The sequence below is a fragment of the Nelumbo lutea genome, chromosome 1 (genome assembly GCF_056320005.1).
Source record: "Nelumbo lutea isolate HS-2025 chromosome 1, American lotus-T2T, whole genome shotgun sequence".
NCBI lineage: Eukaryota > Viridiplantae > Streptophyta > Magnoliopsida > Proteales > Nelumbonaceae > Nelumbo > Nelumbo lutea.
The window spans coordinates 143,246,806-143,272,180 of NC_142684.1; the positions used below are offsets into that span (position 1 = coordinate 143,246,806).

The 25,375-nt window shown below is 39.5% G+C and overlaps 1 protein-coding gene and 1 long non-coding RNA gene across 3 annotated transcripts in view; both read left to right on the plus strand.

Moving 5' to 3' along the window:
• Window positions 1–20,001, plus strand: part of LOC148878056 (histone-lysine N-methyltransferase ATXR3-like) — a 34,213-nt gene extending 14,212 nt beyond the window's left edge. The window contains exons 8-20 of one of the 2 annotated variants that reach the window (XR_016100340.1): window positions 5,442–6,501; window positions 6,661–6,732; window positions 13,858–13,968; window positions 14,060–14,160; window positions 16,528–16,627; window positions 16,709–16,804; window positions 16,950–17,308; window positions 17,397–17,522; window positions 17,689–17,742; window positions 17,912–18,159; window positions 18,259–18,367; window positions 18,477–18,779; window positions 19,549–20,001. Coding sequence is in view for 1 of the 2 variants with exons in the window: in XM_088948319.1 (XP_088804445.1) it covers window positions 5,442–6,501; window positions 6,661–6,732; window positions 13,858–13,968; window positions 14,060–14,160; window positions 16,528–16,627; window positions 16,709–16,804; window positions 17,141–17,308; window positions 17,397–17,522; window positions 17,689–17,742; window positions 17,912–18,159; window positions 18,259–18,367; window positions 18,477–18,779; window positions 19,549–19,725 (2,725 nt within the window). In the remaining variant the exon portion in view is untranslated. The remainder of the gene's footprint in view (window positions 1–5,441; window positions 6,502–6,660; window positions 6,733–13,857; window positions 13,969–14,059; window positions 14,161–16,527; window positions 16,628–16,708; window positions 16,805–16,949; window positions 17,309–17,396; window positions 17,523–17,688; window positions 17,743–17,911; window positions 18,160–18,258; window positions 18,368–18,476; window positions 18,780–19,548) is intronic. The other variant, XM_088948319.1, reaches the window with a different exon arrangement.
• A 51-nt stretch (window positions 20,002–20,052) lies between these two features.
• Window positions 20,053–24,488, plus strand: LOC148878057 (uncharacterized). Its single transcript, XR_016100349.1, has 2 exons — window positions 20,053–20,572; window positions 24,176–24,488. It is a non-coding gene; the product is annotated as an uncharacterized LOC148878057 (long non-coding RNA).
• Window positions 24,489–25,375: the final 887 nt, after the last annotated feature.

Genomic DNA, 25,375 nt, shown 5'->3' on the forward strand with positions numbered 1-25,375 from the left:
CTACCCTTTCCCTCTCCTAGCATATGTAAGGATAATTAGGGGCCTTTCATTACCCGCCGCCCAAAGTCTAACCTTGTCCTCAAGGTTAAAATGAGGAAATTGGTCTCGAAGCAAGTCAAAAGGCTCCCAAGAGTCTTCCAAATCAGGCAGGTCCTACCAATGAATAAGCACTTCCAAACCAATAACTCCAGGCATAGTGGATGGACACACACCCCGCACGGCAACTGGTTCCACAAGCATTTCCATATCAACAGGCAAAGTGGAAGGAATCACAGGAGAAGAGATATGGTTACCAATTGCCTTTCCGAGTTGCGAGACATGAAAAACTGGGTGAACCCATGCCTCTAGAGGAAGTTGAAGTTTATAAGCGACAACACCAATTCTTTCCACAATAGAAAATGGTCCATAAAAACGAGGGGCAAGCTTTTCATTGACTTGACGAGTTAAGGACTGCTGGTGATAAGGTTGCACTCTCACATACACCAAATCCCCGACATCAAAATTCACATTACATCAGCTCGCATCAGCCGAGATTCATTTTTTGGTGTGCACGATGTAGATGAGCACGCAACTCAGTAAGTACAGCGTCATGTTGAAGGAGAGCAGCTTCAACATCAGCATTAGCTGTAGAACCAAGCTCATAGCGGATTAATGGAGGAGGATTGCGCCCATAAACCACCTTAAAAGGTGTCATACCAGCAACAGTGTGAAAGGAGGTATTATAGCTATATTCCACCCAAGATAACCAAGAAGACCAGCGAGAGGGAGAATCAGCCGCAAAACAGCACAAATAAGTCTCTAAACAGCGACTAACCACCTCCCGATTGACCATTCGTCTGAGGATGGTAAGCTGAACTACGACGCAATTTTGAACCTTGCAAAATGAACAGCACGCACCAAAAGAAACTCATAAAGACTTTTATCACAATCAGACACAATTGATCAGGGAATGCCATGTAAACAAACTATGTTGTGTAAGAAAGCCTGAACAACCGTGAGAGTTGAGAAAGGATGACTGAGAGGGATGAAATGGGCGTACTTGGCGAAACGATCGACCACCACCATAATTGTATCAAATCCTTTAGACTTAGGAAGAGCCTCAATAAAGTCCATAGCAATATCCTCCCAGATCTGATCAGGAATGGGTAAAGGTTGCAAAAGGCTAGTAGGAGACATGGCTTCATATTTACTGCGTTGACACATCACAAGCCTGCACAAACTCCTGAACAGAACGTTTTATCCCCCATCAATAAAATTCAGATGCTATACGCTGATATGTCCGGCGGATACCAGCGTGAGCCCCCACAACACCAGAATGAAACTCTTTAAGTAAGAGGGGAATAAATGGAGAAGAAGCAGACAGAACCAATTTGCCATGATAACAAAGGTGATCCCCAACTAAAGAGTAGGCAGGATAGGCAGCGGGATCCTGTTGTAAAACATTTTTAATGTTGGCCAGAAAAGAATCAGCATCAACTAACCAATTTGCCATGATAACAAAGGTGATCCCCAACTAAAGAGTAGGCAGGATAGGCAGCAGGATCCTATTGTAAAACATTTTTAATGTTGGCCAGAAAAGAATCAGCATCAACTTGCTCCTTAAGGTCATCAAAATCAAGAAAAATAGGGACTGTAAGAGAATTTAAGTGCATTTCAGCAGGAACTTTGGAAAGAGCGTCAGCCACGGCATTTTCAGTACCAGGTTTGTACTGAATCTCAAAATCATAATTCATAAGCTTAAGGAGCCACTTCTGATGCTCACCTTTGACAACCCGTTGCTCCAATAGATACTTAAGACTACGTTGGTCGGCACGTACAGTAAAGCGCCTACCAAGAAGATAGGGGCACCACTTTTTAATGGCAAAGACAATGGCCATTAACTCACGCTCGTAAACAGATTTAGACTGTGCAGACGGACAAAGCTTGTGGCTGCAAAAAGCTATAGGGCGATTATTCGGCATTAGTACCGCACCGAGACCCATACCGGATGCATCTGTCTCGATCAAGAAGGGCTGGGAAAAATCCGGAAGGGCCAACATAGGTACTGTCGTCATAGCCTGTTTCAACTCCTGAAAAGCATTCTCAGCTTCCGCATTCCATGAGAAGACATCCTTTTTAAGCTGCTGTGTCAATGGCCATGCTATTTTAGTATTTACACACAAAATGGCGATAATAGCCTGTAAGTCCCGGAAACCGCGAAGAGCTTTAAGTGAAGATGGTTGGGGCCAATCAACCATGGCCTGGATTTTAGAAGGATTGGCAGAAACACCAGTCGCACTGATAATATGACCCAGGTATTCAATGCTAGGCTGAGCAAAGATACATTTCTTTGAATTAGCAAAAAGGCAGTGGGCGCGCAACACAGAAAAGACCTAAATATCATCAAAAAACACCAAAACAAAGCGACTGAGGAAATCATGGAAAACAATATTCATTAACGACTGAAAAGTCGATGGCGCATTAGTAAGACCGAAGGGCATGACAAGGAACTCATAATGTCCCTCGTGTGTGTGAAATGCGGTCTTGGGAATATCCTCACTGCGGACACGAATCTGATGGTAGCCCGATTTAAGATCAATTTTGCTGAAAATAGAAGCACTATGAAGCTCATCGAGAAGTTCTTCGATAACCGAAATGGGAAACTTATCCAGAACCGTGGCACGGTTAGGGGCTCGGTAATCCACACAGAAACGCTAGCTTCCGTCCTTTTTCTTGACTAAAAGGACCGGGCTCGAGTAAGGGCTTGTACTTGGCTGAATAATACCCACAACCAGCATCTTGGAGACAAGGCGTTCAATTTCATCTTTCTGGAACTGAGGGTATCTATAAGGACGAACAGAGATAGGGGAAGTGCCTTCACGCAAGACAATAGCATGCTCCATAGCCCAAGTAGGGGGTAAACCCATAGGCATATCAAAAACATCTTTGAACTCATCCAGTAAAGAAGAAATTGGCAGAGAGGGGTGTAGACAAAGCAGAGTTCAAAGAAGAATCCACCACCTGCAATTGTCTCAGTTCCAACAAAACCCCTTGTCCCTCATGTTGCAAGTTACGCATCATAGCGTGCAAAGACACCTGAGAAGAATAGAGAGAAGGGTCGCCCTGCAGTTTCACACGAATACCTCCCAAATTGAGCTTCATAGACATGTTACCTCAATTCATCACTGAATCACCGAGAGATGTTAACCAATGAAAACCAAGAATGACATCCGTAGAGCTCAATTTCAAAGGGAAGAAATCTGCAATGACATCCAATTCAGGTAAGTTGAGGCAAACCTGACATTAGACTCCAGAAGTTCTCACCTCATTGCCATTACCCATCTGAACTCCAAACTCGTGTGTAGGAGTACGGGGCAATTTCAACTCCTCAATTAAAGCTTCAGAGATAAAATTGTGGGATGCACCTGAGTCTATCAATACGACTACCTCACGCGACAAAATGCGTCCACGCACCTTAAGGGAATTAGTAGCACAAAGCCCACAAGAGATGAAACACAAAGCACGACCGAATCTAGAGCCAGAGCAATTTCAGTGTCAGCCGAAGTGCTGTCCAAATTAGACACATCAGAAGCAATTTCCTCCACATCATCCTGAACCCATAAAACCTGAAGTAATTTCTGAGCACAATGATGACCAGGACTGTATTTCTCGTCGCAACGGAAACAGAGACCCTTCAAACGCTTCTGTTGCATCTCTTTATCGGTCATTTTTTTGAAAGCAGGTGGCGAGGACTTAATAATAGGGACCGATGAAGAAGAAGGAATCGCATCATGTGTAGGTCGAGTGACAGCCGAAGTAGTCACATGAGAAACACGTGAATTAAAATGAGCTCCAGAGGGGGATGTTGTGGGCCAACGAGGAAATAAACCCGATTGATAAGCCCAAAGGGCCTAATTCTTATCCTCAATCTTTTGGGCCGCAACCATTTTCTTGATCAACCCAACGGGTTCCATCTGTCGAAGCTTGGCCTGGATATCTAGATGCAACCCATTAACAAACGCCGCTTCAAGAACTGATTCCGGCAGGCCACGTAAGGGAGCAGAGAGAACCTCGAATTGGCGGTGATATTCTTTAATAGTAGAAGATTGATGTAACGAGAAGAGCTGCTCCTGTAAATTACCTTCTTGAGTCGATCGAAAACATTCAACGAGGAGCTCTTTGAATTCTTCCCAGCCACGAAAAGGTCGCCGATCATCTTCCTAATAATACCAAGCCAACGCATTGCCCTCTAAACAGACAATGGCAGCTCGCAGACGCTCCGTCGGAAGCAATCCATTAATCTCAAAATAGCGCTTAGCACGAAAAAGCCACCTGTCTGGATTCTCCCCTCAAAAATAGGCAACTCCAACTTCCAAGGAAGTGAATCAGAAGCATGTTCCGACACCGGCATCGAAGAAGACGTCGGAAATGCCGTACTCTTCCCTTTGTCAGCAACACGACTTGATGCGAGAAGTGGAGGAGAAACGTCAATAGTAGATAAAGGAGCAGAAGATACCTGAGGAAGATCACGTTGATGAAGCCACATATCAAAACGTTTCACCAGATCCTGAATGCCTTCTTCCAGAGATTGTACAGAGCTCTCTAGAGACGAGATCTTCGAAAGGCCAACTGGTACCTTATCTGGATCGAGACGCTGAAAATCATTACATAAGCCATCCATCTCCAAACGAAAATCAGAATGCAGAGAAGACAAGCGATCTTCAAATCCCTCCACTTGCGATGCCACCTCCTTAACTGTCACCATGGCTGAGGAAAGACGGGCTCTGATACCACTGGTATGTCCTGGAGATCTCACACACAATTCTCAGACACAAAAGAAACTTGTATTCATTCAATGGAAAGTAATAACAGTTGGTTGGTTCTTCGAGAGACCGCCGACTCTCCCAAACACTCAAAATATTCCTCACACACAGAGTGTCCCTCCCTATCCCGAAACTACCTTCTTATTCCCTCCTGACATCATAACTAACTCCCTCTAGAAACGCCCAGCTGGCATAGCTACAATAAGCACACCAATATCTAAACATTTCCCTCATTAACCGACTGCTGACCTATCTTATGCTGCCCTTTCCCTCTCCTAGCATATGTAAGGATAATTGGGGGCCAATCAGTATCCCAAACAGAGCTCATTTCTTGTTACCCATTTGCTTAGCTATGAGCCAAAAAATTGGCTGACCTGGAAAGAAAATGGAATGAGGGGCTATCTTGATGCTAAACTTTTCTCCTCCCTAAGCTGATAGGATAGTCTACATGCACCTAAGGTCCTTGCCTATCATCTCTTCTCCCTAAGTTGAATAGGATTCATGGCATGCTTTTTTTTTTTCTATTGCCTATAAACTATTCTCAGACTATACTACCATTTATTCTGTTGTTCATGACTTTTATTTACTATGTTATGCTGCGGTTATTATCCAGTAATTTCATATAATGTGTTAATGCAGAGCAAAGGCTCGAGGAGATGCTGGAGACATGAATCGCATTATTATGCTATTTATCCAACTCATCACCAGTTTGGAAGATTATTCCAAGTCATCCCGTGGAAGAGATGAAATCATGAGGACACTGAAGGATGGGTCAACTTCAGGATTTTGCTCAGCAACCTCCAAGTATAAAAAGAAACAGAACAAAATTGTGAACGATAGGAAATACATGAATAGGAATAGCAGCTTATCCTATGTCATTGGTGGTACAGATAATGGATATTTTGCAACTGATCGTGAAATTAAAGGGCAGTTATTCAAATTGAATAGGCGATCTCTAGATTCTGAAAATGAGACTTCTGATGAGCCTGACCGGTCTTCTGATGGTGCTATAAGTGATGATGAGAGTACTGCTTCTGATGCATACAGTGACTTGGATTTCCAATCAGAGGGTGCAACTGGAGATTTAAGAGGATATGGATACTTTCCAGCTGATGAAACCTTTGACTCAATGAGTGAAGATCGTGAATGGGGTGCTCGCATGACGAAAGCAAGCCTTGTTCCTCCTGTTACTCGGAAGTATGAAGTCATTGATCAATATGCTATTGTAGCCGATGAGGAGGAAGTGAAACGGAAGATGCAGGTTTCTTTACCTGAAGATTATGCTGAGAAACTTAGTGCACAAAAGAAAGGAACAGAAGAATCAGATATGGAAATACCTGAAGTAAAGGACTACAAACCTAGAAAACAGCTTGGTACTGAGGTTCTGGAACAGGAAGTCTATGGCATAGATCCTTATACTCACAATCTTCTCCTTGATTCCATGCCAGAAGAATTGGATTGGCCACTCCAGGAGAAGCATTTATTTATTGAAGATGTGCTCTTGCATACTCTTAATAAACAAGTTAGGTTCTTTACTGGCATTGGAAATACACCTATGGTGTATCCTTTGAAGGATGTTCTTGAAGAGGTAAGGATCAATGCTCAACAAGGAGGTGATACACACATTTCAAAAATGTGTCAAGGAATCTTGAAAGCCATAGAAAGTCGACCAGAAGACAATTATGTTGCATACAGAAAGGTATATTAACTATTATTCTTCTTTGTGGTCTACTATAATCATCACCTTCTTTCCATTGTTTTTTTAATAGAATACTGCATCCTTGACTTTTGGTAATGCCTTGGTTTTGCCTTTTATAACCTTGATTTTTCTGATTGTGTATTGTGATATGGTGATCAGGGGCTTGGAGTTGTTTGCAACAAAGAGGAAGGTTTTGTTGAAGATGATTTTGTTGTAGAGTTTCTGGGTGAGGTATTGCTATCTGCTTCTTTGTACTATAGTGCATGTTTTTTCATTTTCTGCTACTCTAGTCTGGCACAAAATGCATTGGTATGTCTTAGGTTCCTCTTTGTAGAAACAAGATAATGACAGTTCCAATTATATGTAAAAATAAGAGTAATATCCATTTTATTATTTACCCATTGCCTTTGTTTTAAGTAACTGTCCCAGCTCTTCATCTCTCTCCATTATTTTATTTTATTTTTGATAATTAACAACACACATCTTTATTAAAGATCAAATTAAAACTCCCCAGCATTTCATAATGTTTGTAAAAATGAAGGGTGAAGAACAAAAAAAGACTTATAGAACTTTTTATCTGAATACTTAATATTTTAGACATCATCAGCATCATCTAAGCCTTGTACCACTATATGGGGTTGGCTATATGAATCCTGTTTAGCCATTCTGTTCTGTTCATTGCCATGCCCATTATTAATTTTTTTTTTGATAAATGAGTAAGATTTTATTAAACCAGAAAATAAGAGTTACAGGCAGCCCACCTAATCATTCTTAAGAGCTTCATTCTTAAGAACTAGGTTACCTAATTCTAATCCCCCTTCTTCCTTACTTCTGCTGACTATCTCCCACCTAATCAGATAATCCTTCTTTTCTTCCCCTGCTTCCCACAAGAAGTCCCTCATCACCTTTTCTAGTTTCTTAGCTTCTCTTGAAGGTATCCTAAACACTGAGAGAATAAAACCGGAAGACTGGCAAGAGTCGCCCTAATCAAGGTCACTCTACCCCCTAATGAAATGTAACTTTTCTTCCAAGAAGCCAATATCTTTTCGAACTTTTCCACAATTGGATACCAAAATCGACTTTCTTTCGGGTTAGCTCCTAACAGAAGACTCAAGTAGGTTAAAGGCTAATCAGACATAGAACACTCTAGATAACTTGCTACAACCTCTGTCTCCCAAGCTTCCAAATTGATTCCAACCACACAACTTTTGTCAAAGTTAATTGTCAGGTTTGAAGTATACTGAAGATGAGTCATCGAGACAATATTCCTACCTATTCTCCACCCACTTATAAGCCCTTCCCTATCTGCTTTAGAAATCATTCTACTAAACATGTCTACCACAAGTGTGAACAAGAAGGGTGAAAGGGGGTCTCCTTGCCCGAGCTTGCTACATGCTGGGAAAAAATCCTTGAACTAGAACTGAAAAATGACAAGAGGTTATGCATCCACTCACCCACCTGCACCATCTATCACCAAATCCACATTTTCTTAACACTTCTAATAGAAAATTCCAGTCCACTGAGTCATAGGCCTTCTTAATGTCCAACTTACAAGTGAAGCCTTGATTGCCTGATCTCCTCATTTCCTCCACACATTCATTTGCTATAAGGATCTGGTCTATAATCTTCCTATCTTGAACAAAGGCTCCTTGGGCTTGAGTAATGAGAGAGGGAAAGACATTTTTAATCCTTAAAGAAAGCACTTATGCCACAATCTTATAGATGCTAGTCACCAAGCTAATCGGGGTGGCATTAACTCCACGACTAATCACATGGTTGTTTTCAAAGTCCTTAAAAACCTCAAGCAAATCTTCTTTGATAGTGTCCCGACACTCTTGATAGAAAGCCATAGTAAAACCATCTGGTCCAAGAGCCTTTGACATGTCCATAGAGAAAACAACTTATCTTATCTCCTCGTCTTCAAAGTTTCTTTCTAGCCAACTCGCCTCAACGACAGATAGGCTTGGCCAATCCAGATCTTCCACTCTCAGCCGTCTCTCCATGGGCCTACTCAAAATGGATATGAAGTGAGTTGCAAAGTAGTTGGCTATATCCCCTTGGGACTCGATTACCACTCCTTCGACCTCAAGCTTGGCCACAATTTTTTCTCCTTCTCCCATTAGCCATAGCTCGAAAGAACTTGCTATTCCCATCCCTTTCTTTGATCCATTTATCCTTAGATTTTTTCCTCCAAGATATCTCCTCCCTCAATAGGACCTCTTCCAAATCTTTATTCAGCTTCCATCTCAATTCTCTTTCTTGTGCACTCATGGTCCTTTGATGCTCCTTTGAATCTAAATCCTCAATTTGGGCTGACAATCTAGCTTTTAGCTCCTCCTGATGTATCAATTTTTGGTGATGGCCAATTTTTTGTGCTAAGTACCTCGTCATTCGGTTTGCTTCCAAGTGGCCGATGACTCAGGCCGAAGTGGAGAACTTTGGCTGCACGTTGTAGCGTTGTAGCGTATCCCACAGACGGTGCCAAATGATGTGGCACAATCTGGCTGCTCCCTGCGGGAGATGATCTGGCTAGCAGCAATAACGGGCTCGATGAACCTGCAAGAGATGAACCAGAGAACCTGGGGGTGTTTACCCGACGGGGTCGCTCCGATGCTTAAGTTAGCACTTGGTTGCGAGATTGTGAGAGAGCTAGAGAGTAGAGATTACGCCTCTTTTTCCCTCTTCTCCTTCACCCTTTTCACCCCTGGGGGGTGAAGCCTTTATATACTGGAGTCCTTGCGGGTTCGGTGGAGTAGTTTCGGAAATCTTGCTACGACAGGATCCATTTCCGTGTTAGGTGGGGATAACGCTACCAACCGGTAAGGCTGACCATTTCCGCCTGAATCGGGGAATGGGGAGATGATATTTAGCCGTTACAAGGTACAATCCCGTAAGACGCGGAGTACGGTGGCGAGATCTCCGGGGTTGCCATGCGGTGGTCAGTCAACATTGCTTGAGCTCGTGCTCTTTAGATCCGACCTGATATGAATGCCGAAGTGCCTTGGGACCGAGGTGGTCCTGATGTAACCTTGCACCGAGGTATACTCATCCCGAGGTAGACTTGTCCGAGGTGGACTTGCCTCGAGGTGGACTTGTCCCGAGGTGGTCCTGTCCCGAGGTGGTCTGGTTATCCGAGCTCTATCCATTGCGGATTTGGCGTGTTAGGCTGAGCTGTTATCCTACTAGTTAGGTCGCTAGTTCGGCATAAAGGCTGGTTGCCAGTTCGGCGCTTGTGCCTGGTCGCCGGTTCAGGACACCATCATCTTGGCTAAGTTGTTGCATAAGTGGTTCCTGGTGTCACCTAGTGTTCTGAGATGCCATGTGTCACAATGTCATTGGAGGGCCAAATCCGCCCTCATCACCTCCCTATTCCAATTTTTTATTTTGGATCTCAGACTTTTTAATTTCTTGTGGAAGCTAATCCCTTTCCACTTCACTCCCCTAATCTCTTCTCTCCACCACTCAACTTTATATACAAAGTTAGGGTGTGTCAACCACATGTTCTCGAACCTAAAGGGTTTAGGTCCAAGTCCAAGAGTCTCTTGGCCTAGCTCTATAGGACAGTGATCTAGGTAACTCTAGGCAGAGATTTAGCCACCAAACCCCTCCAGTGTGCTTCCCAACTTTCATTGAAAAGGAATCTATCTAGTTTTGAACAAGATGGATTCTTCTGAAAATTGGACCAAGTGAAGTTGGCCTGTAGCATAGGAATCTCCTTCAGATTACAACTGTTGAAATTCATTAAACCTCCTCATGCTAGTTGTGATAGATTGTTGGGGATTGTTTGACTCATTTAGAAACCTTATTACATTGAAGTCTCCACCCAAGCACCAAGGGCTTTCCCATAATCCTTGAATTCCATAGAGCTCTTCCCATAGTTCATTCACTCTTTGTAAATATTCGACCCATACCATACACATTGGTTTACACCCACATGAAGCATCCTCCACCATCCTGAACTTTAAGGATACAGAAAAGTTACCTATCAGCTCCTCTAAAGGTTCTACCACATCCTCCCTCCAGAGAGTAATTATCTCCCCAGAAGCTCAAGCTCCCCAAGATGGAGTTGAGCACCAATTCACACCTATTGCTTTCCACACACTTCTAACCCAACTTCTATTTAGAACTACTAGTTTGGCTTCCTGTATCAATACAATGTCAGGCCTTTCCTTCTTCAACAAATCCTATATCACCCTCCTTTTCCGCCTACCTAGATCCCTCACATTCCAGCTAATGATCTTCATCAACTCGGTTGTAGAATGAGACCCTTCACACCACCCTCCTTCCTTCACTTTGGAGCCTTCCTCCTCTTCCCTCTTCCACTAAACTCTAGGTCCCCTTCTATGTCTGAAATTAGTCTTTCCACTTCAGACCTTTCCTTTTTCTTTTTCTTCTTGTTTTTGCTTTTGTTAATTGTTTCCTTTCTTAACATCACAGGTTTTCCTCTTCCTTTCTTCTCACAACAATTGCTCCCTAGGGGTTCTGGTTATTTTGGTGTTACCTCTAACAGATCTTCTGTCTTTTTATATTCTTCCAGCAAAACACAGATTTGCTCCCAAATTCTCTCCACTTCCTCCTCCTGTCTTTTTTCTAACAATGGAACTTCTTCCTCTGTTTCAAACATCACCCTTTCAATTTCTACTCCCTCACCTCCGGCTGTTCTCTCCAGCTGTGATGCCGAGGCACCTGTTTCAGGCACAAACCTAGATTAGTAACAAAACCTGAATGGACAAACATACCTGGCCTAGAAGGAGAGAAATGGTCTACAAGTTGTGTTGGGATATCGGTAATAGAATTCTGGCCAGAGCTCATTCCCTCTGTCTGATTTGGTTGTTGGGGTAAACTTGGTTCAATCAAATCCTTTTCAATCTCTACAACCATAGAAAACTTTGGTGCATTTTCCTTTCCGAGTGTTTTCTTGTAAACCTTCAGAGTTGAATCCTGCCCCTCCAAACTGAATCTCTTTACCTGTCTGTTTTCTGGAAAGGATTTGTTTGCAAGGAGAGATGTTAGCTGCTGCCAAGTTCCCCTCATCCTTGTGTGGCGCATTAATTGGAGTCTTTAACTTTTCAGTCTTGTTTTCCACTTTATTCCGCTCCTCCCCTTTTCCATGTCCTTCCGAAGCACATATTTCCTCCTCTGGGAACAAAAAATCCTTTGAAACTTGCAGATTTATGCTTCCTATACTGATAATATCATCTGCATCTGAGTCTGAGACGCTCTCATGATGACAGATCTGCTTCACAGTTTTCAAGGTCACTTTGTCGGACTGATCTCGGATTTTGCCGGTCTTTGGAGGGTTGTGACAAAGTCTTTGAGGGAACCCACTGTAACACCTTGATAACTGGTTTGACTTCTTCTTAGCCAAGGAAGAGCACGATGGGGACGATTCTAGGCGATTAGTTTTGTCTAACATTGATCCCTCCTCAGTCAAGTGCCTTCTTAAAGAGGCATGTGAGAACTTAAAACATGGGCCAGCTTCCTTCGGCCCAATAAGAGACTGAGAGGGCTCAATTGAAATAATAGGTCCAGCCCTACTTAATTGCTCAGTCACATGATTTTTTAAGGGGCCACCCCCTTCGACTTGACCCAACGGTTCAACTTTCTGAAGAGCCGGTTCAGTTTCCTTGGCCAGTCTGGTTTTTCTTTTTAAAGCTAACTGGTCTATCTCATTTGAATTTTTGGCGCCAGAAAGTAGCACCTGAGCAAAAGATCTTTTTACTGTCGAGTCCTTGCCTTGAGTCCCACATATTTGACCTTCCTTACTGCCCATATCATTTAAGTAGCTGAAGTTTTGCTTGCCTATTTTAGTGCAACTTTCTATCTTCGGATTCTCCAATCCTAGCCAGCCATGTAGGGCCTGTTCTTCCACCCATTCATCTTCTTCCTTTCTAGCCTCTGACCATAGAGAAGCTTCAATGGAGGAAACTAATCACACCTGTAATGACAATCCTTCAACCTGGAGAGTGATATTCCTAGGTATATCCTCTGGTTTGACCCCATCTAACATCAAAGCAGCAGACATCAAATCTCCCCAGAATTCCCCCACCAGACGAGCTCCACACATCAAAGCAATGGAGGCTGCTACTTCATGTTTCCATAGATGGAACGGCAACCCAATTACCCTGACTATCACTCCATCTTCAATGGCAAAAGTTTTCGAATTGGAAGAGGAAGACCATCTGTACACAGTGAAGATCTCCTTGTCCTCTTGAATGCTTAGAGCTTCAACATCCAACATGTTTTCAAGAGGATCACACTGCCTTCGAAAGGAGTTAATATGAATTTTTTCCTTAGTCTCAACTTACTAATCAACATATCTGCAACCCTCCTCCAATCTATAATCAGATTCTTTTCTTCAACCACTAACGTATTGTTCCAGCAGTTTTTGCTGAAATGTGTGTTCAGTATTGGATTACTCTTACTGTTAGCCATGGATAGAAAATCCTGGTTAGGAGTCTCCCCCTCCATCACTGATGTCTTCCCCCCAGAAAGACCCTTATTCTGCAGCTTCCACCATCTCCTTCGTTCCTGAGTTCCTTTGAGCTAGGAAGCCAGTCAAGATCTCAGTCACTTCTTGCCATCCTTGACTGTTTTTCCCAGCAGGGAAACAGACCATTTGTTTCCTTCCTTTTTCAAAGAACTCTGAAAGAGATATGAATGCACATTTAGCATTCTGTTTACTTTCGACCACATATCTTCTTCCTGATTTTGTGTTATTTTCCTTCCAGAATATCCGTTTTCCTTTTATTGCTGCTTCGCGCACAAAATCCTTTTTTTTGTTCAACCATTCTATTATCTCTAAGCCTTCCACCAGAACTGTAGCATTTTTCACCTCCCTTATCTTCAGGCTGTAACACCCTTTGATTCTTAGTTCTTTGAAGATAAAGTCTTTAGTCTCCACATTCAAGGATTTCCTCCACCTTTTCGCCTCCACAGAACCATCCATCCCAAAACTACTCATCCTTCAAACTTTTACCAAAGACAGGCCAACTGCATTAGAGAGTTTCAGACCAACAATATAAGGTGGACAAGATATTTTGGGCACTTAAATAATTTCTTACCACTTTCACCCAATTCCTACTTGTGGGGATTTGGGGCCATCAGGATAATGCTATATAGCCATGTCATGGTTTCTTTTTTACCATTATCATCATATTAAGTTTAGGCAGACAAGGGATAAATAAAGCTGAGTTGTTTTGGGCTGAATTATAATTCTGAACTTTTTTTGGGGGGTTCTGGTACCCTATTCTAAGAGGATGCCGGATGACTATTAAGTTAATCTAATGAAAGTTACGATTTCCTATAAAAAATTGACCTGAAACTTCTGTTGCCTTTTGTTTTTAATGTCTTTAGGTTTATCCAGCTTGGAAATGGTTCGAGAAGCAAGATGGGGTTAGATCCTTGCAAAAAAACAATAAAGATCCAGCTCCAGAGTTTTATAACATTTATCTTGAGAGGCCAAAGGTCCCTCCCCTTTCTTTAGTTGTGTACATCTGCTTGTATATTTTTCCTCTTTTCAATGCATTGCTAATAAAGTCATCTGGTTGTCTTATAGGGTGATCGTGACGGGTATGATTTAGTCGTCGTTGATGCCATGCACAAGGCAAACTATGCAAGCCGGATTTGTCACTCATGCCGACCTAATTGTGAAGCAAAGTAATTTTTGTTTTAGTTCATTCTCTCTTCTATAATGTGATCTGTCCTCGAAAACATCTTGATGTCCATGTTGAAACAAGTGAAGGGGGAGCATGTTAATATGTGCCCATTGCACTGGAATAATCAAGGAAGTGCATTAAGAATGTTAAACTCTTTTTTAACTATTGTGATGGTTGAAAAATATAGGAACAAGGAATTTATGATGGAAACTAACTAAATCTGGTGCTCATAGGGAAATTTTGTTTAGTAACAGAATTATGCCTGTAACTCTTGTTTCTGCCTTGTCTCATGTACCTATTTTAATAGATTCTTATTTCTTAGTTACTTTCGATCAAAAAAAAAAAAAATACAGAACTGTTAACTTTATGGTCTGAGCCTCTAACCCCTCTCAATTGGAGAGATTTAGCAACCCGATGCCTGGACAATTTGCACTTTGAATCTCTTTATGATATCTGGATATCTGTACAAAGAATGCCATATTGTGTTGGATAGTTACAATTTTTGTACAGTTGTACACACTGTATCCACACCTCGTGCAGCTGTGTCATTGCCATGTCTGGATAACATAGGTCTGTTTACATATAAAATGAACAGAATATTAATGCCTTGTGCAGAATGTTTTCCTTGAATGTTTCCTTATCTTCAAAATGACCTATTTATGCTGTGGGAAAATGAAATTGCTGGCCTGTTATACATGAATGTGGCACAAATAAGTTTTAGAGAATGTAAAAAATGAAATTCATTATTGATAAAAAAATGAAAATAACTTGTTATCATTTATTTACTTATCCAATCTTATATCTTGGTTTGAATAAATTCCCTTTCTGTTTTATACCACATGTAAATGAAGTATGTAGTGCCCTAGGTGTTTTACTACCCATGATCATTGAGTTGTAAGCATCTGCCAGAATATCTGTTGCATGTTATCACAATTGATCACTTAATGTTTTTGCTTTAAAGTCATCCTGGTTCATTGATATTGTGATATTTTGTTATCACTGGTAAGTGTGCACATGCTTTGCACATGGTAATTCTAGATGATGATAATGATAGTAATAATGTATCCAAAATTTTCTATTAACTTCATGTATTTTTTCTTTTTTGTTTTATATATATTTTTTTGTTTTTTATTATTAAACGGATGCAGATTGAAAATTCAAATCTGATTACATAAACACCTCATCCAAATATCTGATAATCGGATCGAATTGTGAATTTTCAAGTATTATTGATAGGCCTACTTGCTTGGCTAGATTCTTCTTTTTCGTAATATTTAATCTTTTTGGTATATCTTTTTTTTTGTTCATTTGTAAAAAATTGTAAAATTTAACTAGAGGGAATTGAATGGGGTGAAAAGTAGTAGTTCAATTTACAATTTAAACCTCATAATCAAATGGGGACTAAATTCAAAAATGAGTATTTTAGTCAAAAGAAAGTTCCACAATTTTATTCATATTTTTAATAGTAGTGTAAATATAGAATTATAGACATGTTCAATTTTTTCTATAACTTATGTTTTGTATTTTTGTGTGTAAAAATAATTCTAATATGTCACACTTACTTTTTGTTTAATGTGATAAATATATGATATTATACATGTGCCTAAATGTTTTTTTTTTTTTGCAAAATTTATGTATTTTTTTCATTTTTGTATTTTTATATTTTATTAACTTTTATTATTTATTTATGACATTAAAGGTTAACATGTTTGACCCAAATTTTGAACTATTGATCTTTTCCAAATAGTAAAACAATTTCATTTTTGGTTCTTTCTAAATTATGTATTTCATTTTCATTACCAATAAAAATAAATCTTGTTTATTACACTTATTCTTTTAATTGATTAATAAAAATATCATAAATGTGTCTAATTTTTCTACATTTTTTGTAAGTTTCTATATTTATTGCTATTTTAAAAATTTTATTATCTAACTATGACTTCGTAGGTTGATCAATTTGATTCGGATGGCTGAATTGCTTAGCCACCACTTGGATTAAAAATGGTTTTGTTTTTGAGTCAGTTTTAAAATATGAGTTTATATTATTAAAGGTATTGACACAGATGTAATTTAATAAGAGAAAATGGGAGTTAATAATTTAAGTATAAGACTTAATGAGAGGGGATTAAATGAGGTGGAAAGTAATAATTGAAGTTAATTTTCAACCTTACCATTAGAGATGGACTAAATGCACAATTATGGGCATTTTAGTAGCCATTAAAGCTGAAATAAAATGGCTTTTATACCCTTTCTCAAACAAAGAAGTAGAGGGTAATTTTATTCCAAAAAACGTTTCACATTGCATTCACACTTTTAATATAGTATAGATTTGTAAATTCAATACTTATTTATTCACTTCATGCAACAGGGTTACTGCTGTGAATGGTCAGTACCAGATTGGGATTTATGCTCTAAGGCCTATTGCATATGGCGAGGAAATCACATTTGATTATAACTCTGTAACAGAGGTGCATATCTTTTGCCTGTGATTCTCTATTGTGTTTTGAGAGACGTGTTTCCTAATTGTATATCACTTGTTTTTGCTTCAGAGCAAGGAGGAGTATGAAGCATCAGTTTGTTTGTGTGGCAGCCAAGTATGCAGGGGAAGCTATCTAAATCTTACCGGTGAAGGGGCTTTTCAAAAGGTACAGAGTAAAAGATCTTACTTGATTGGTTTGCTTTCATTTAGAATCATATTACAGAAATTCAATCTTAGCAGTATCCCCCCTTCTTATTTTGGTCTTGGTCTCTGTTGATTTTTATTTTCTTCCCTTTCATTTTATTTTTTAGGAATGGGGTGGGGGAGTCTGGTTGGCTCTGGAAGGCTTGCTTGATCAGTTCACCAAAGCCATTCATAATATGACACTCCTTTTTCTACCTTTTATTTTGTGTGGCCTCAATTAATTGAGCATTTCTGGCCAGCACCCTACTTACTCATCATGTTACATTGCTTTTTCTTACTAGAGTTTGATGTGAATCAGGTACTTAAGGAGTGCCATGGGATGCTAGACCGACACCGTTTGATGCTAGAAGCTTGTGAGTTAAATTCTGTATCTGATGATGATTATATTGAGTTGGGAAGAGCTGGTTTAGGAACCTGCTTACTTGCTGGGTTACCTGATTGGCTCATTGCATATTCAGCTCGTCTGGTATGTATTTTTGCTGCCTTCTAATCTCTCTCTTAGAATTGATGTCTTAAGTTTAGTTTCTGAAATGTCCATACAAATTCGAACGAAGGTGAGGTTTATAAAGCTTGAAAAAACAAAGCTTCCTGAGGAGATTCTAAGGCATAATTTGGAAGAGAAAAGGAAAATTTTCTTAGATATTTGTGAAGATGTCGAGAAAAGTGAAGCTGAGATTCAGGTGAGCATTGGTTACTGCCAGAACATATAATGTATATACCTGAAAATGTGGATTGTGTGATGTGCAATTTCTTTTGGGGGGAGGTGCATTACCAGCTTATGATTGCTATATGCTTTTGGTCCGGTATATGATTATATTGCATCTTGTCTATTCTTTTGTGAGGCAGGCTGAGGGTGTTTATAACCAAAGGCTTCAGAATTTGGCACTTACTCTTGACAAGGTGCTTGCCATTCTTTTTCTTAAAAGGAATTATTTTCCCTCCCTCTCCCCCCCTCTCTCTCTCTCTCCCCTGTTTTTCTTAGAGGTTATCCAGATAGTACTGATAAAATTATTCTGATTTGCACCTGGGATCAATTTGGCTTTCTTCTAATAGTTATTCATTTTAACAGGTGAGGTATGTAATGAAATGTGTATTTGGTGACCCAAAGAAAGCTCCACCTCCACTAGAAAAGCTTAGGCCTGAAGCTGTAGTTTCGGTTCTCTGGAAAGGGGAGGGATCACTTGTTGAAGAATTACTGCAGTGCATTGCTCCTCACATGGAAGAGGGACTACTAAATGATTTCAAGGCAAAGATTCGGGACCACGATCCATCTGGATCTGAAGATCTTCAGGGAGAAATTCGGAGATCTTTATTATGGTGAGCAGTGTGATCTCTTGTTTCTTATTGTTGCACATATTTTGGTGATACCTGTGACAACTTATATTTTCACTCACATCCCCCTTTTTTATTTACAAGGCTGAGGGATGAGGTTCGGAATCTTCCATGTACATACAAGTGTCGGCATGATGCAGCTGCTGACTTGATCCATATTTATGCCTATACAAAATGTTTTTTTAGAGTTCGGGTGAGTCAAAATTACATGGCAAAGTTCTCACAAGTTATATCTATATTTAATTTGATGAATGTGGATATGGTTTTCTTCTACCTTGACCAAGGGAATTTCCTTAATGCAGGCATACACAACTGTAACTTCTCCACCTGTATACATTAGTCCTCTTGACTTGGGCCCCAAATATACTGATAAGTTGGGGTCAGGCTTCCAGGAGTATTGCAAGACATATGGTGAAAACTATTGTTTGGGGCAGTTGATTTATTGGCATAACCAAACCAATGCTGAGCCAGATTGCAGCCTTGGAAGAGCAAGAAGAGGTTGTTTGTTGTTACCTGATATTGCATCCTTCTATGCCAAGGTTCAGAACCCATCACGTCAACGTGTCTATGGCCGTAGAACCCTCAAATTTATGGTTGCAAGAATGGTAAGTGCATGTCAAACTTATCCCTTGTTGTTAGTTTGTCTTTTTCCTCTTCCCTCTGCAATGATTGTTTTGAGGTGTGCATGTACAGCACATTCCGACCCAGAGATGTCAACCGGTCTGGTTTGAATAACCTATAGCATGATCAGATATTTTCTGGGCCCACATGCCAGCTGGTGCAGTAGACCTGAGTGGATCCATCTGTGTTCCACATCACAATCTCAGTCCAATAACCTCCCGCCGTGGAAAGCTGAAGTTGTGGACTCTTGGCATCTTCCCTTTGTTTGCACCTAAGTAGAGACATGCCTTTTTAGGAACTTCCAAACATTACCTTTCCTTAACACAGCAAGGTGTTGGCTGAAATTTGCAATATGGGGGGAGTGGAAAGATATCATGAGAGCTCCAAAAATGGTATACAAATTATACATATGCTAGCTTAAAAATCTCAGCATACTGGTTTTCGCCATACAGAATTTCTTTGGACCTATTAATTGGCTGGTCTTGATCCTGTAAAGCTTTTAGAATATGGGTATCTTGGGGGTCGTAGCTTCTAGGGTATTCTACAGGTCCCATGGCCCCTATCTACTATCTCCCTGGTAGAATGTTAGTGTAACAAATGTTAGAGATCAGTTAATCCAAATTGTTTGAAGGCTTGGGATGTGGTGATCCCTATGTGGCCTTAAGCTCAATTTTCTCTCTTATTCAACCTTGTTAAATTTGTTGATGTTTCATTCAAGTATACATTGCTTATTGGACTTGTTTTCTATAACAGGAGAAACAGCCTCAGAGACCATGGCCGAAAGACCGCATATGGTCTTTTAAGAGCACCCCACGAGTTTTTGGAAGTCCTATGCTAGATGCAGTTCTTAATAAGTCTCCACTGGACAAGGAAATGGTACATTGGCTGAAGACCAGATCACCAGTTTTCCACGCCACGTGGGACGAGTGAGCCAATAGGTTTATGGGTAGCAGTGGGATTGTTTACCGACCTATTTTGGTTTTGGAATGATTATTCTGTTTTATTTCATAGCTACCCCTTAAAAATGGGAGCTGGTAATCATTTCAAAACATGTCCCTATTGTGCATCTCACACCCCACTCATTCCTCTGTACAGTTAATTTCTGCTTTGTAATTTGTATTCATTATTTCAGTGGTAAAGCATTGGTTTCTTTTCCTTGTTTAAGTAAAATGTGAAAAAAAAGAAAAGGAAAATATTTGACTTTTAGGCTGCGTTTGGAAAGAGTGTAAATACCGGTTCAATGCATTATTGCATCCCGGTTCATAATTGCATACGTTTGGAGTCGTCGTAAAAACACCCTTAAGATCGATGTAAAATTGCAAATATGTCAGGATTTACATCGATCTTGGGGTGAAAAACTTAGTATTTTTCGAAGTAAAACTTTATGCCCTTCATCGAGGGAAATAGGCGAGGAGTTTACTCTCATCCACCACCACCACGATGCAGTCGAGTAATGGCGACTTCCGAGTCAAGTTTACCCTCATCTGAGCGTCTGTTTGAGTGTTCGAGGCTCTAGATATTTTCCTATTGAAGTCGTTGGCGACTTCTACATTCGATCCGAGTGTTTGTGTATCTAAATCTGCATCAATAGCCAAGGAATAGACGCTGATGCTGATCTGCGTCGATTTGAGTTTACCCTCTCCAGTAGTCCACTCATTCTAATGCTGATCTGCAACTCTCTCTCCGACAGGCGACAGCTTTCTCTCTGACATTTTTCTCTCCAGTGGCTCTTTCTTTCCAATGGCTCTCTCTCTTCTGCGAACTGTGATTGTGATAGGTAATATACAACTTATTGTTTTCTTACGGATTAGATCTGTTAACGAGTTAATTTTTCATCGCATATATTCATTGATTAGTTAATAATCTTTTGTTTTAACATAGATTGTTGTTTGTGCAAACCGATTGGATTCCATTTCTTTGTGGCGTTTGATGATATCAAGTCTAATTTAAAATTAATCTAAACAACTTGAGTCTGTCCCCTTTATGCATTAGGCACTTCCACCCATTTAATCAGATGGTGGAATCCCCTTTATACAACAGTTTAAAGGGGACAGAATCCCTCCCATTTCTTTGGAATCCCATCCATCATATAATCTCTACCCTTTGGAATCCCAATGTTTGATGATATTCAAGCCTAAAGGGGACAGAATATATGCAATCGGATTAGATCTACCTCAGGCACTTCCACCTGAAACGTTTCCACCCATCTGATTTCAAAGGTTAGGTTCAATCTAATCCATACCTCCCAAAACCAGGGAAGTCACAACATATGAGGCTTTGGTTTGGACAGTCACACCATATAAGGCTTGATTATTTTCAAATATTTTATTTTCACTAATAAAAAAAAATAGAATTGTTCAGTGTCCATGTAGTAGCATAAGCACATCCTCTATTCTTTATTTTAGACCAACAAACTAAATCATGCTTTCTGTAGCATGATGCATTTGTATTTGGTGGGAAACTAATGAAAGGTGTTTCCAAAATAATGGTTGGTAAACGGAACAGATATTTTAATCTACTTTCATGATATTCATGATACAGTGGCAGAATTTCAGATAAAAAATATGAAGACAACTAAAAAGCTTGAACCATTATTAGAATCTTCAGCTTTCATATAACCCCACAACCTCCACTCAATTTTGTGGATGGCCAAAACCTCCTCTAGTCAGTGTGGTTTCTTAATTACAATTTTTCAGTGACTAGAGATAGATTGGGATACAATAGTTTTCCAATAAAACATGATGAGCATCCTCTTATAGGCCATACAATAGGGTGGTAGTACCCCCAATATCAAGGTACTTCCATACTTGTAACTGAAATGGATTCAATTTCAATAGCAACAGGTTGCTTATTAGTTTGCTTCTTATAGTCCGCATTAGCCCTTTTATTGGAACTTTTTGTCTAAACTATATTGAGGTGGCATCATTTTATAGGAGACTACTAACCAGGTTGCTTATTAGTTTGCTTCTTATAGTAGAGATGGTAAGCAAAGGTCCTCAATTTCGCTCGAATATGTAGTGATGTAGCAAAAACTGAATATCATATTCTTCATTACCTCTTTTCTTTTAAATGAAACCAGCATTTACCTATCCAAAAAACTTCCAAATATTTCGCTCTGTTACCTTTTACTGGATAGAGAAAATTGACCTTTAACATGATTTTCTGAATCAGATGACACATTAACAAGGTGAACAGGTGAATCAATTCAAGTAGATGCCATGTGGCCACAGGTAAAATGAAGTATTGCTGACAACAAATTGTAAAATGATATTAGGAAATCAAAAGGACGACTCATATTTTATCACTTGAAACAGCAGTAAACAAATGTGAAAGGAACTCAGACTTACTAAATTCCTTGATCCAGATTGGGCAGAAATAGACAAGAAAAATAAAGCTCACCAGGAAATTTTCCTTGGCACCATATGTTAATTGTTTGGGTTCGCTGTATAACAAATTCAAAACATGCAGCTCATTGTCTTTTACATAGACAAGCATATTTCCATCTGGAGAGAGATTGGATCTATGATTGGCGAGCATGGCATGCTAGGCAGCTTAAACTCTGGTTTAGAACAGGAAAGATCCTGCAAATAAATCTGGTGATACAAAACCAAAATCACTAAGGAGGGAAAAAGACATATTTAGATACTATAAACAGTTTTTAGACAACCATCTAAAAAAGTCAATTAATCTAAGCAGGATAATCACAATGATTATCAACTACATTGCTGCAGTACCACATTAATATAGAAAAATTCCTTTTTATATCAGATAATATAAATCCAGATTAAACCAAGTTATCAACAAAAATCAAACTAAAGAGCTAAAAGAAAAGGCAGCTTCCAATTAAAAAATATGCATTTCAACACCATACATTGTTTCTAAATGAAAAGATCATAGGTTTGAGTTAGGATAACTGCAGTAAGTACCAACTGCATCATTAAGAATACCACACCATCTAAGAAAAGATCTCTAGATTAACCAACTAAAGGGCTAAAAGAAAAGAGAAATTCTAGTGAAAAAAAATGCAACCAAACATCATAGTTTTGAAGTACCAAGTTACTAGGTTTAAGGTAGGATAACAGAAGCAAGTACCAATTGCATCATGGAGTACCACATCAATGTATTCCCCACATTAAACTAACAAAAGTAGTAAAAAGTTGAAAGAAAAAAGGAGTTTCAATTCAAAAATATGCAACTAAGCATCAAATATAGTTTATAAGTAGGAAACTAATAGCCATCAGTTTGTACAATTAGCAAAGGATTAAGTTTCATAATTCAAATTGGTTGGAAAAACTCTCCCAAATACCATCTTGTGAATTGGGATCATATTTGTAAGTCTCAGTCCAAAGGTAATTTGGGAATAAGACATATAAAGCCTTTCAACTTTGCTTTACTAGGAAGTTGGCTTTAGAGATTCTCTATTGAACCAGATAACCTTTGGGAGGCTGGATTATTGCCATTGACTTATGGTTGTGGTGTGTGGAAATGAATCTGTTAAGTTTCCACACATTTCGGAAGGTGCATCAGCTACAAAATTGGAGATGGTATAAGACTCAGATTCTGGTTAGACCCTTGGATTAGGGATCACACTCTTATAGAGTTGTTTCCAACCTTGTATAATGTAGCAACAGACAGGGAAGTCTTGGTAGCTGATTCTTTTTTGCTGACTGACAATTGCATTTGTTGAACTCCTTTTAGAAGGGGCTTTAATGATTGGGAGCTTCAGATAGTAGTGGACCTCCTTGTTTTGCTACAAAACCAACATTTAAATATATAAACACATGATACAAGCAAAGGAACAATAGGGTTTTTTAGCACAAAGCTTCTCTAATGCCGAGGTCATCAATTTGGCTATAGGGGTTATTAGAAGTCGGTTGTGTACTCAAACTGTGTTTAAAGATGATACTTTTAATAGTACTTTTTTGAGGATGGTCTTTTCTTTGAGGTCATTCTTTAACAACTTCTCATTGTCCAAAGGATCTGTTTTGCTTTAATACAGTTATACTTTACCTTTTCTCAAAAAAAAAAAAAGTGTATTAAAAGCATATCAACATCATATGATTCATATCCTATCTGGTTTTCTTAAGAACAAGTTTTTTGATATTTTAACCCTTCAAAACACAAAAAATACATTAATGAGCATATCAACATTTTGAAATCATGTCCTTTTATCATTTCTATGATGATGAAAGCATTCACATATGAATAAATATCAATTAGGTAAGAGAAATGTTGTTCATCCATGATACCCATATTCTTATACAAGAGTGTCTTTATGTCAGATACTTAAATGTTTGTGTAAATCCATATCTGACACTTTGCCTAATGGTTTCCTTGTCACTGCATTATTTAATCCACATTTTCTTTGTTACTGTGGCAGCTTTGGAGGCTCAGTGTCAGTACACATGGATCGGACCCCAATGACTTCAGCTTCAGCTTCAAAAGTGCTGGTGACGTTTGTACACCAGCACTTCAGCAAGACAACTGCACACTGATGTCATGGGCTCATGGCCCACTTTTGAACGAATTCAACATCGACAGTATGTTGGATTTTTGAGAGATGTAACCAGCACTTTTGAGTGTACACAAGTGTTCGGACAGACCAGCACTTTTGAAGGGAACTGTAATTTTTTGTAAAAAAAATGAGATGTTAATTTGCATCCTTATAAAATTTCCAAACAATCACAAAGTAACACCCTTGTTTTGCGCCAATAGTTGCCAAACAAGAAGAGTACAAATTAAAGGTAAGATTCGGTCCACAATTGCATGCACTTGAACTGAAGGTGTGAGATTTTGCAGTGTATTTTTGTATTTACACTCCTTCCAAATGCAGCCTTATGTTTCTTTGGTTCTCTGCCTCTAATTTTTTTCGTACTCATGTTTCTCTTGCCTTTTCCAGCCCAATCAATGAGGCATTTTTCTAGTGCACTAGAGGAATGATATTTCCACTTGGTGGCAGTGATGGCGTCAAATGTAAGGTTAGCCCAAGATTTAAGGAATCCCAATCAAGATGCTACCACACCTATACACAAGACATTAAAGCTGCACAATGGGATTAAGTTTTATTCGTTGATTTATTTATTTTCAAGGAAATGAAATTCATTAGAGAATGGATCTATTCTTGGGCCAGGCTCAGGTTTAGCTTTTGCCAAAATTTGAATGGGCCTGATTTGAAGCCAGAGCCAGATCATGTAAAGCCGAACACAAAGCCTGGCTTGTGAACAGGCCCACTACTCTTTACCGACACTCTACCCTGCCATGAATGCAGCCATACATTGTCATTTTGTATTGTGAGATGTATGGCTGTAATGTACTGTGAGTAGGGTGCGGGTAGAGAAAGTAAGTAGGAAATCTGTCCACAAAGCTAAAGGAAACACAACGGACACGAACTAAATAAGGACTACACTATAGACTATCCCTACAAATTATTAAGGACAACAAAATGATTAAGCACCAATAAACAACCAGAGTTCTGGTTCTGGATATCAATAGACAAAGGTGGTGTTTGATGAGTCTTATTGGCGCATCTTTTGGTTTGTGAGAAGCTCAAAAGACCAAAAAAGGTATTTTTCCATTTGGT